This window comes from Corythoichthys intestinalis, chromosome 1 (assembly GCF_030265065.1).
Source record: "Corythoichthys intestinalis isolate RoL2023-P3 chromosome 1, ASM3026506v1, whole genome shotgun sequence".
Taxonomy (NCBI): domain Eukaryota; kingdom Metazoa; phylum Chordata; class Actinopteri; order Syngnathiformes; family Syngnathidae; genus Corythoichthys; species Corythoichthys intestinalis.
Genome location: NC_080395.1, coordinates 66338748 through 66351613, shown reverse-complemented (window position 1 = coordinate 66351613; position 12866 = coordinate 66338748). Strand labels below are relative to the sequence as shown.

General features: G+C 39.7%; 1 protein-coding gene across 1 annotated transcript; it reads right to left on the bottom strand.

The window, feature by feature from the left end:
- Positions 1-5348: 5348 nt before the first annotated feature.
- hddc3 (HD domain containing 3) lies at positions 5349-12268 on the bottom strand. The gene is made up of 4 exons (XM_057846160.1): positions 12002-12268; positions 7871-7926; positions 7521-7761; positions 5349-5548 (listed from the first exon to the last, which is right to left on the bottom strand). The coding sequence occupies exons 1-4, from the start codon at positions 12111-12113 to the stop codon at positions 5418-5420; spliced, it is 540 nt and encodes a 179-aa protein (XP_057702143.1). The 5' UTR covers positions 12114-12268; the 3' UTR covers positions 5349-5417.
- Between the last annotated feature and the right edge of the window lie 598 nt (positions 12269-12866).

Here is a 12866-nt window from a genome sequence, read left to right as displayed (position 1 = left end):
TCGCCCCCTCATCTCAGCTCGTCAAATGCTGACGAGAAATAATTGTTTGCTCTTTACGATGTTGCCTTTCTACTCTCATTAGTCTGTTAAGAAAAATGTAGACATATTGCGACATCTCCCGTGTCCGCGTGCGTTGGTTTTGAGTAGCACATGATGGACGGATAGACATAATTTGTCAAATCAACCAACACCCGACACGCTCTGACACGAAAAAAAATAAAATAAAACAGTCGGAAAAAATTGACATGTATATACAGTTTCATTGCAAATCAGTATTATGGTGATAATACTAAATATTTTTTCTGTGCGCATATGAGGTAAATATCGCTGCCACGAAGCCTCCATATAGTGACAGTCCTCTGCCCCCTTCACTGCCGTGAGTGCCGTCACGCGACCGCAGCTCACTTTTGCTTGCCTCGTAGCTACCCGTGTTTTTTTTTTTTTTTTTTTTTTTTTTTTTTTTTTAGCTACCAGTGTTTTAACTACTGTAAATTTGATAGTATGTTGTCAGTCATAGGTAGTCCCGAGTCTGTTGAGAAAAGTAGTACACTAAACCATGCTCGCTAGATTTGTGTGGTGTTTTGTCTGTTTGAGCAGCATTTGATAGGCTCCACATTAACAAATATGTGACAAAGTCATTTCCTTCCATTTTTTGACTCGTTCACCGCATTACTGGAAAGTCAGGTTAGCAGCAAGCTAGGTCAGGAACCGGAGGACCGAGTCACTGAACGGGAAGTGACATAACTCAGTCTTGCCCCCTTGCATGCACGCTGGCTGCTTATTGGCTACACGTGGAAGTGAGTGACAGACGCCCTGATTCTGTTTCCGCTCCCTCCCCTGCCCGCGATGAGGCTGGCGTCTGATTGGTCGTGTGTGATGTCAGAAGACGCTGCCGCTTGCTCAACGCCCTCCCACGCAGCGAACAAGCCCTAACTTCATAGAACGAATCAGTGCAGATGGTGATTAGTTCGGTCTCGTTCACCCAAACAATTCGTTCAAAAAGACCGAATCGTTCGCGACCGATACAACACTAATTAATAGTTCTGTAGCGCTGGGTAAAGGCACCTCAGCTAGATTTGAGGTCAAAAGAGGATTACGACAAGGTTGCAGTTGCTCACCTTTTTTATTTATAACGGCAGCTGAGATGTTGGCTATTTTGCTCAAATCTAGTCTGGTTAAAGGATTGGAAGTTGGGGATAAACAAACAGTGATCAGTCAGTTGGCGGATGATACAACGCTGTTTTTGAAAAATGAAAGTCAAATTCTATTCGCGTTACAGGTTATTAAATTGTTCTCAATGGCTTTGGGATTAAAATTAAATATGAACAAATGTGGATTACTGACTTTACATGATTGCCCTCTACTAACGATTAATAAAATTGCTGTCAAAACTGAGGTTACATACTCGGGTCTAGTTGTCACGAAGGATAAAAAGATAATGGATAGCCAAAATATGTTTAATAACATTGATAAATGAAAACTTTTGTTTAATAGATAGCTTCAGAGAGAGATTTCAATTTTTGGTCGAGTGCTTTTGTAAAAAAACGAAGGTCTGTCTAGGCTGATTTATCCAGCTTTTTCCTTGTCCATTTCACCCAAACTGATTAAACAAATTAATAGTGTTAATTTTAAATTCATATGCCGCAATAGGTGCCAGTATATTCGGAAAGCAGACATGGTGAAAAATGTTGAAGAGGGAGGGGTGAATGCTATTGATTTTGAGGTAATGTAAGGTAATTAAGGTCGTGAAATTAAAATGGTTGATCAACTTTATCAAATATGGACAGTCCTTTTGGTATATGATTCCTAATACGATTTTTCAGAAATTGGGGGGAATACATTTTTTTTGTCACGCTGTTTGCCGATAGAATTGTCAAATTTTCATCAACAGGTGCTCCTCTATTGTAAGATTATTTTGAAACATAATTTTTCTCCACATAACACGGCTATATGGAATAACTGATATATTCAGTGGAAGAGGAAATCAATTTATTTAGAAGAGTGGAAATCAAAAGGTGTCTGGGCAATTGTTTATTTTTTGGACAAAGATGTGAGTATACTACGGTATGAGGAGTTTTGCGCAAAATTTAAGGTTGAATGTTCAATTAGTCAATTTAATAGGATGATAAAAGCCATTCCTTCATCTTTGATTTCAATGATCAGAGAAAGTATTTTGCACTGTCTCCCCTGGATTAAGACAGCTCCTCATACAAGGTGTTGATTTAAGTGATGTTAAATGCAATACGTTTATAAGGAGGCTCTTGAGTCAGGAAATGTTTCCCGGTCCACCAAAGACTATTTTCTGAGGGACTTTAACAAGGTGTAGATTAAGGACTTCAGGACAAAATATCTTTCACTTTCGATACCGCCCAAATGTAAGGAAGTACACGATTTGAGATCGTAAATGCAATCTATCCTACTAACGACTTTTTGAGACTCAAATCTAATTTTCAGACAAATTGTTGTGTTTTGTGAAAATGACATTAAGGATATTGATCATTTGTTTTTTCAATGTGACCCAGTGCAATTGTTCTTGAAGGATATGCGGAGCTGGCTACAGTCCAAACAAATTGATCTTTCAACATTTACAGTAGTCTATTTAGGTTGGTGTGTCAGGCAAAAATAAAGATTTGGTTTATGTTATTAATATGATTGCACTACTTGGAAAATTCTTCATTCTCAAATGCAGGTACTTTAAAACAAAACCTTGTTTTAAACATTGGATGAGTTTCTTCTGTAGTATAGATCTCTGAAGTTGATCAGTCAGCAAAAAGCTCTCAATTTGGTATCATTGTTTGAGAAAGTTAATATTTTTTTTATAAAGCCCCGTAATAGAGTGTGTGTGTATGTTGCGTGGTGTCGTGTGGGTGTATGAATACAAACATGTAGGAATTTGTTTATTATGATGTAAAGTGTTATTTGTGGTTTTCTTGTTAGAATGTTGCAAATGTGCAAGCCCGTTTTTGTTTGTAAAATTGTATAAAAGTTTTGATTTTTTTTTTAAAATGGCGTTAGGAGCTATCATGGATGGACAAGTCCCTGCATGGTGTGTACCACTGACAAATTGAGGAGGTAGCTGACATGGGAAAAACATACCAGTGGCTGGAAAAGGCCGGACTGAAAGACAACACGGAGGCACTGATCATGGCAGCACAAGAACAGGCCCTTAACACAAGAGCAATAGAGGCTGGGGTCTATCACACCAGACAGGACCCCAGGTGCAGGCTATGCAAAGAGGCCCCTGAGACAGTCCAGCACATCACAGCAGGGTGTAAGATGCTAGCAGGCAAGGCATACATGGAACGACATAACCAGGTAGCAGGCATAGTGTACAGGAACATCTGTGCCGAGTACAGACTGGAGACCCCAGAGTCAAGGTGGGCGACACCTCCGAAGGTGGTTGAGAACAACCGAGCCAAGATCCTGTGGGACTTCCAGATCCAGACAAACTGGTGATGGCCAACCAGCCTGACATAGTGGTGGTGGATAAACATCAAAAGACAGCAGTAGTGATAGATGTAGCAATCCCGAGCGATAGCAACATCAGGAAAAAAGAACATGAAAAGCTGGAAAAATATCAAGGGTTGAAGGAAGAGTTACAATAAATCATAATCATTTTACACAAAATTCCAAAAATGGGCCGAACAAAAGTATTGGCACCCTCAGCCTAGTACTTGGTAGCACAACCTTTAGACAAAATAACTGCGAACAACCGCTTCCGGTATCCATCAATAAGTTTCTTACAATGCTCTGCTGGAATTTTAGACCATTTTTCTTTGGCCAACTGCTCCAGGTCTCTGAGATTTGAAGGGTGCCTTTTCAAACTGCCATTTTAAGATGTGGTTTATGGGATTCAGGTCTGGACTTCTTGCTGGCCACTTTAGAGGTCTACAGTGCTTTCTCTCAAACCATTTTCTTGTGCTTTTTGAAGTGTGTTTTGGGTCATTTTCCGGCTGAAAGACCCATGACCTCTGAGGGAGGCCCAGCTTTCTCACACTGGGCCCTATATTATGCTGCAAAATTTGTTGGTAGTCTTCAGACTTCATAATGCCATGCACACGGTCAAGCCGTCCAGTGCCAGAGGCAGCAAGCAACCCCAAAACATCAGGGAACCGCCGCCATGTTTGACTGTCGGGACCATGTTCTTTTCTTTGAAGGTCTCGTTTTTTTCCCTCTAAACTCTATGTTGATGCATTTGACCAAAAAGCTCTATTTTTGTCTCATCTGACGAGTGAACATTCTTCCAAAACATTTTTGGCTTTCTCAGGTAAGTTTTGGCAAACTCGAGCCTGGCTTTTTTATGTCTCTGGGTCGGTAGTGGGGTCATCCTGGGTGTCCTACCATGGTCCCTTTTCATTCAGACGCCGACGGATAGTACGGGTTGACACTGTTGTACCTTCGAACTGCAGGACAGCTTGAACTTGTCTGGATGTTAGTCGAGGTTCTTCATCCACCATCCGCACAACCTTTCATTGAAATCTCTCGTCAATTTTTCTTTTCTGTCCACATTTGGGGAGGTTAGCCACAGTGCCATGGGATTTACACTTATTGATGACACTGCGCACGGTAGACACAGGAACATTGAGGTCTTGAGATGGACTTGTAGCCTTGAGATTGTCAATGCTTCCTCACACTTTTGCTTCTCAAGTCCTAAGACAGTTCTTTGGTCTTCTTTCTTTTTTCCATGCTCAATGTGGTACGCACAAGGACACAGGGCAGAGGTTGAGTCAAATTTAATCCATTTTAACTGGCTGCAAGTGTGATTGTTACTGCCACCACCTGTTATGTGCCACCGGTAAGTAACAAGTACTGTTCATTACACAAATTAAAGAATAATGCCAATACTTGTGTCCGGCCCAGTTTTGGAGTTTTGTGTAAAATGATATTTTTGTTTCCATTCTTTTGTGTTTTTTCATTGCAAGCAGAATAAATGAAGATATCACTAAACAAAGCATTTGCAATTGAAATCATTTTCTGTGAGAAATTGAGCATTATCTGACTGAATTGCAGGGGTGCCAATACCTTTGGCCAGCAGTGTATATGTGATTAAAACAGAGGGAAATGGCCTCAAATGAATTAAAATCAGTAAAAATATGACGCCTTAGCAGGTAAAATCAACAGAATAAATATGTAGTGCATTAAAGCAACCCTTTCAGCGCAAATCGTGTCATTTCTTTTCAGACATGCACACCAGGCTCATGTTCTAATTCACATGTATCTGGGCTGTAAACATTATTTGACTGTGTCGTGGGTAGGTGTGCTAGTTTGAGTATTATTCAGTTGATCGATGCATGACAGAATATACTTGCGCACAAAATGTAAGATATTTAGAAATTAAAATACAAACAAAGTGTACAAAAAAATTTATTGGGAAATCTACAATTGGAAATTATGATTTCCTTTGGATCTCTACCATGTTACAGCTGTACTCCTCTCTGTCTGAACAACTCTTCCAGTTTCTTTTCCAGAGCTGAGTTGGTACCTTTCAAGCCTTTTACAACATTAGAGGCCCACACAAAATATTGCTGGACTCGCTCAGCCTCCCAGCCTGAAAAAAAATACACAAAAGTGGATCAACTTTATAAAATATTAATTGAATCTGTCATTTCTGTGATAAATACATTTTAATGTGCGTAAAAGCAAGCAAACCCTCATTACTTTGTGGTTTCGTTTTTAAAGTCCAGGAATTTGTTTGTATTTTTTTTCAAGTGTTAGGACAGTTGTCACTTCTTTATACAAAGTCTTTTCATATTACCGTATTTTTCGGAGTATAAATTGCAGTTTTTGTTTGTTTTTTTTGGTTTTCCCCCTCATAGTTTGGCTGGGGGTGCGACTCATACTCTGGAGCGATTTACACTCTGGAGCGACTTATGTGTGAAATTATTAACACATTATCATATCATTTCACATGTTATTTTGGTGTTTTGGAGTGACACTGATGGTTAGGTAAACTTGTTAGCATGTTCTTTATGCTATAGTTATCTGAATAACTCTTAATAGCTATGTTACGTTAACATAACGGCCACGTTCACATTTCGTTGTTCATGCATCATATAACATTATCATACTGTAGCCTACACTTATTCAGCATGTTGTTCTCTATTGTATTTTTTTATGTAAAACGTCCCTTTAAGATGACATCTGTTCTATTGGTTGGATTTTATCAAGTAAATTTCCCCCCAAAATGCGACTTATACTCCAATGCGATTTATAGTCCGAAAAATACGGTATTTGTACAAAATTTATCCACATGAGAGTTGCAGGGGTGCTGGAGCCTGTTCCAGCAAACTACTGACAGGAGGAAGGGTACACCCTGAACTCGTTGCCAGTCAATCGCAGAGCACACACAGGCAAATAACCTCGTACACTCACAATCACACCTATGGAGAATTTGAAGTTTTCAGTCAACCTAGCATGCATGTTTTTGGGGTGTGGGAGGAAACCAGAGTACCTGGAGAAAACCAACGCAGGCATGGGAAGACCATGAAAACTCCACACAGCGAGCTGAACCCAGGATTTAAAATTTGATCTCAGAAATGTTATCTGTCGTGCTAACCAGTCAAATGGTTACACCGCTACTGTGACAATAAAACTTACATAAATAAAACATACCTTCCATGTATTTAAATAGGATTTTTTAAAATTTTGCAGATTTTTTCTAATCTCGTGGGTGTCTGCAACACAACACCCGTGATGCAGGGCGGTTTACGGTACAGTGCAACTTTTTCTACCCAGGTCAGGAATTACCATGAGTGACTACTAAATTTCATTCAGTGTAAAGAAACTAGAAAATCTATTAAAAATAAAAAAATATATATTTTGTAGCTGATTTTTGTTGTTGTTGCTGTTGTGTTCCTACCATTATGAAGCACAACAATCTGCCAAACGTGTTAATGAGGGGAAACCACTAATTGCCATTTGCCTGGTATACCAGACTCACCGCTGTTCCAGTGATTGAGTCTGGCGACCGTCCGGCAGATCAAATTCCGAGGGCGGAGCAAGCCACAGCACACAGACAGCGGAGAGGACCAATCAGCGACGGGCAGACGTGACTTTGTTAAAGCGACAAGTAATTAGCGTGAGCAGAGAATGGAGAAGTTTATTCAACATGGCTAGCGCGAGCCATGTTCACTGTTGTCAATGACTTTCGATGTGTTTTTGGTAATTTAAAACTGGTTTAACCGCGGATTGGAACATATTCTCGGCTCTCCGTTCGCCATCTGTGTTGTTGTAGAGACGAATTTCGGCGCGCAAGAGTGACGTTACTCGTTAAGAATACGTCACGCAAATAAACGAATCTGATTGGACGACTGATTTTGTACTTTGCTCGAGAGGCCGTTAATGGGCTGGGTCCCAGACTATTTCTCACAGTGTTTGAAAAATACAGGGAGAATAGTCTGGCTGTGCCAGGCAAAATTGCCATAGCTATTTAAAGGATATTCACTTCTGAAATCAGTTTTTAATTTAAATTTATGCGATAATACATTTTTAGATAAACAGACAGACAGTAGGATAATTACCGACAGGCGTGCACCGGTTCAAATCCCTGAGGTTGTAGAGTTTGTCCGCCAGTTTGACCAGTTTGGCCTGGTGGCTGCAGTGAGGCGCGTGTTCCACCTGTAAGCGCTTCCTCTCCTGTTTGGGCAGACTCTTATCATCTGTCACCTCCTGAACAATGCGAGCAACAACCTGTCCAAACTTTGTTTCCAACTCTTTGGCCTTTGTGTCTGTGTCCTCTAAAGTATCATGAAGAAGAGCGGCCTGCCAGGAAAAGAGCATACAAGCAAACACGCACACACACAGAATAAAGTGATTAGTGGATGCAACAGAGGACTAATGACATTAAAATATGGACATAAAATATACATACTTGCAATACCACGATATCAGTGATGCCGGCTTCATGGCTGAGAATCCTTGCTACTCCTTTGCAAGAGAGACACAGCACATAGCATTAGAAGAGCCAAGTTTCATGCTGAAATATTTTATTAACATCTTGCATGACACTTAAAACCAGTTCTTAGTTATAATACACTAATGGCTGTTTACATTATTCATCAGTGAGATCGAGGAAAATAAGTGTCACTTAATACCTAGTGAGCCAGTAAATCTTCTCCTGCACCCATAAAACTTCAGGTTAGAGGCCCCTATACTTTTGTGTGTGTGTGTGTAGTGGGGGGGGTTTGGGATACAGTGGTCCCTTTACATACAGAATTTCCTGGTTAAGACACGCCTCAACTGGAAAATATTGCCTCTTGTTATGAAAGTAATTTCAGGATACGAAAGGCAAAAATACAGTATGGCTGGTACTCGCAGCTCCCAGAGTTTACTGAATGTAACATACTATATAGCTTAGGAGTGGGAACCTCTTGGTACCTCACGATACGATACAAAGCTCACGATAATGATGATCTGACGATACGGCGATACAACGATTATCGCTACATTGGTCGAAAAATCATTCAAGGATATTCTAAAACCAACTATTAAACAGAAGAAACAAGCTTCTGCTGTGAATTGGAATGATTTTATCACTGGTAGACGTCCAATCCATTTGAACTGGGAAGGTGGCAGCGAATAAACGAATTTGCTGCCATCCCTCTCACTTCAAACTGATTCAACGTCTATGGCCGGTAGTGGCAGCCAATGCCAGGCAATGAGGTAGCTTTGGGCCATTTAAGGACATTTACCTGTTGATTTGCAGCTACTTCCTGTTGATTTTGGGGTATTTTATGGGTCACGTCCTGTTTATTTTGAGTTACAGAACAGGAAGTGATCTGGGAATCACCCAAATGAATACGCAGTGACTCAAACTCAACAGGAAATGACCTGTAAATGCCCTAAAATGAACAACAAGTGACCTGTGAATGCCCTGAAAATCGGACAGAATGACTGTGAATGCTCTGGTTTCGAAAGAACGAACGTTCCCAGTCTAAATGGATTGGGCGTCGAGCTCCGTCAATGCAGCCCTAGTGTTAACTGAGACACTATTATCGTGGAAGATTTTGGTAGCAACTTGTTGGTTAAATTTTATTTATTTTTTTAGACATTGACATCTTTTTAAAACAATATCTCGATTCTTGGCAGGAGCATATCAATAACCTTTTGGGATACAAAGTGTCACGCAGGGGTCGCGTTAACTGAATATTTTCCGTCGTTGACCGGTTTTTTAAAACGGCGACGGAAAAAACTGAAGTCCATCTGTCATTTTGACAGGTTGCAATTCACACCCCAGACCACAGGGTGGCGAGTGAGCATATTAATTAGCTATTGTCTCTCTTGATGCATCACGTCGTTGGCCTTACTCGGAAAAATGTCAAGGCAACTGACTGTCCGAAGTTTCTTCAAAAAGCCCCAAAACGACGATGGTGTTGATAAAAGAGGTGAAAAAAAAAGAGTGTGGCCGCAGAGCGCGGATTCAGCCTCCAGAACTACATCAAAACGGCCATGAGAAGTCGTTTGTCCGAGGCAAAAGTCCAAAACCTCATGACAATAGCCTCTGCAGCAATCCCACTTGAGACATTTGATTTGCACAAGCGGGCGCGCAATTCAAGTCCATGCGCACCAGGAGGAAGGTGTGAGACAAAGTTTAGGCAACAGCAGGTGAACTGTTAATTTCATTATTCCTTATGTAGCCTACCTACTGGGGCCAAAGTCAGCTGTTTTTGTCACTGCGGAGAAAAAGTTACATATTCATCTGCTTGATGTGTGATGGCACGGTGTGGATTCTCTGTTAAGCTTGTTCGGACAGAATATTAATTAAAAATGAATGAAAATGAAATACTATTGAATATGTCATTGTTATCATTTTAAAAATTTAAGTGACGGGTAAAAATAGATTAGGACCGGATTTTTATGACCCTGTCAGTCAAAATGACAGACAACGAAAAAGTCTAGCGCAACCTCTGGTGTCACGATATATGACCTTTTCGATATTTTGTCACACCCCTAATAGCTGCTCTGCTATAGACCCTACCCACCGACGTCATAAAACCACGTGCTCGCTGTATGGTTCCGCCCACTTGTCTGTCATTTTGTCTCTGTATTAGCATTGGTTTCAATTGATCGAGGAATTTAAAATGCATTTCATGGAAGACCCGGTGCTTTCTGATGCCGTAAACTCACTGGATGTGTTGCATAAAAGGCGTTATGTGGAAAAGCTTCGTTCTATACAGTCGCCAGATCCATATTTGATGCCTAAATCGATGATTTTTGACCGGCTGCCTTCGCCGTCTCTGCCTGACCCTGATATTTACAACTATCTTGTCCACACAAAATCAGCCTATTCTCACGAAAGTTTGAAAAACTTTAAGAGCTTGGAGGCTTATAAATGCTACGTTGCTGGTTGGGTGAAACAGGTCCTCGTACACGAAAATTCGGCAGGAATCTTGTGCTCGGAAGGTGAGTTACGAAATTTTCAATTCAAAATCTTTTGTTCTTGCTAACATCCACTGTCAAGTCTAATGTATTTCATGTCATTTGTCAATGGAGCTAGGGCTTTTAATGTTTATATGGTTTAGCGATAGCACTCTCACGACATACATACGTGTATGTTGTCGGCGATTAGCCTAGCAATGATCTTAATTGTGGTTGTCAGCCCAAAACCCTCTAAATATATATTAAATGCATCTTACCAGATATAAAATGACTACTACATAATCTGTGGTAATCGTTTGGAGCCCAGTTTTCTCGTCGAATTGCAGCAGCCCATCTCGCTCTCTCCTCTCCGTGTCTCTCGGAATCCGGTAGAACTTCAAGTCTCTCCGTCTATCTTCTCTGTTATTGCAACCGACCACCACACACGCCTTCACCATTTTGATTATTAATGTTAACGAGCAGAAAAACACGCCGTAAATAGGAGGAATGTACGTAGCCGTAACAGGTCAATACGATGTGTTGACGGACAAGTGGGCGGCACCAGTCAGGAGAGCGGAGTTGTGACGTCACGTGGGTAGGGTCTATTGGCTATTGCCTTACGTTCCTGGTATCCAATTGGCTAAGAGGGACCTCTACTGTATGTGCATGTATGTATCCCAGCGTCCTCTTCATTCGCCCCTCACATTCGGACAGCTTTACATGAGTATATTAACCTTTATTCTGTATACTTATTTTTTAACATTATGCACAACTGATTGTTTTGTTTGTTGTGCAATAATCTAATTGTTACATGTTTTGATGCATTTTAATGCATTATAAAAGATTTATGTCTGAATTTTGGGGGGCTTGGAATGGATTAGGGCATTTACAAGTAAAACTAGTCTCTACTCATAGAATTTTCAGGTTACGAAAATACTTTCAGAACCAATTATATCGTAAGTAGACGTACCACTGTACTGTAAAAATTAATTTTGAGACCTGTCAGTTCGTGTCAACTACTTTTATTGCAATTTAACGTTAGATGTAGAGTATGAAGAAACAGATGTTAATTACAGTGTATTTTCTCATGAAATGTGGAATTCTCCTTACTCGTTTACAGGACACATATTCTTTATTTTTAAATACATATTTCCAATGGTGTTTTTGAGTGAATGTTTAGTTTCACATGCACAATTTTGAATCAGAACACATTATAACAAATGTCATTTTTTTCTCAACATTATATACGTGCAGTTGGCCTCTCCTTTTTAAATATTTATTCACAAACCGCATTCAAAAATGTACTGACACTATACAAATTGTGACTAAACCGAATGCAATGCAGTCTAGGTGCCAAATTACATTATTTTATTCAAAAAAGAAACAGATGACAGCTGAAAAACTAAACATATTTCCCTTATAAAATAAGACATTTTTTTCCAGTGTAAACTTTTTATCTCAACTTTTGAGGAATCCGGTTTGTATTTATTTATTTAACATTTTTTCTTAGGCTACAAAATGCACAAACATTTTATATGCTTACTGCTAAACACTACGCTCTTCTATTTGAGATTTTACATGAAGGTACGATCACATTAAAATGCTATTATATATCATTAAATATAATACTTAAAATGCAACTCACCGATCGGGTGGTTGATATATGGCGTTTTCTCTGGATCTTTTCGACGCTGGTTTCGATGCTTTTCAGCGGCGAAATTCGCCGTCTCTAACAACAACACGGCGTCTGTATTCATAATTCAGATGTAACAACTGAACTGACGGCTCTCCAAAGCTAGCGAACAACTCGATGTGTCACGAATAGTATGTTCAAATAGTTTGAGCATTACAAAACTCAGCTGAGCTGTTCATATGCAGTGGTATCCGGTAAGAAACACCCGGTGTTGAGATTTGTTCCTTCAGGTTGGTACTTGTCATCCTTATAACAACAACATTGCATACCTTTGGACTGGGGTGGGGGGGGATTAAAAATTCAGTTAAAAAAGGCTACAAAATATTCCTTCCGACAGTCCCAAAGGTGTATTATTATTATTATCATTATTATTATTATTATTAATATTATTATCATTATCATTGATTAATATTTTATCGATGATAATAATAATAATAATAATAATAATTATCAGCTGGTCAACATGCATGACATCGACACTCTCACCTGTGTACAATTTATAATCTTCAATTAAACAACCACTATAAATATGTTTTGAAACTTGGAGGGAGGGTCAAACCGGAGGAGAACGAGTAAATTCCGCAAAAATGGCCAAGGTTGAGATTCCATAAACTCAGAACTGCGAGAAACATTGCATAGTTGTTCACTGTCCAAAAAAAAAAAAAAAAAAGTATTTTACAGGCGTGTCCCATGCAGAGAAATGCAATTACCTTATTCTTTCTTACATAGTTCAGGCAGGAGTCACTGCAATCTGCAAGCACTGATACTTGTCCTGTGCTACTGCTGAGTTGCTATCAACTAGTTTTTTCTCTTTAAA

Excerpts from the sequence above, each read along its gene's own strand:
- hddc3 (XM_057846160.1), bottom strand. The coding sequence starts at position 12,113 with ATGAATACAGACGCCGTGTTGTTGTTAGAGACGGCGAATTTCGCCGCT. Across the intron at positions 7,927-12,001 it reads ATATATCAACCACCCGATCG|GAGTAGCAAGGATTCTCAGC; the intron begins GTGAGTTGCATT and ends TCTCTTGCAAAG. Across the intron at positions 5,549-7,520 it reads GAACCGGTGCACGCCTGTCG|GCTGGGAGGCTGAGCGAGTC; the intron begins GTAATTATCCTA and ends ATTTTTTTTCAG.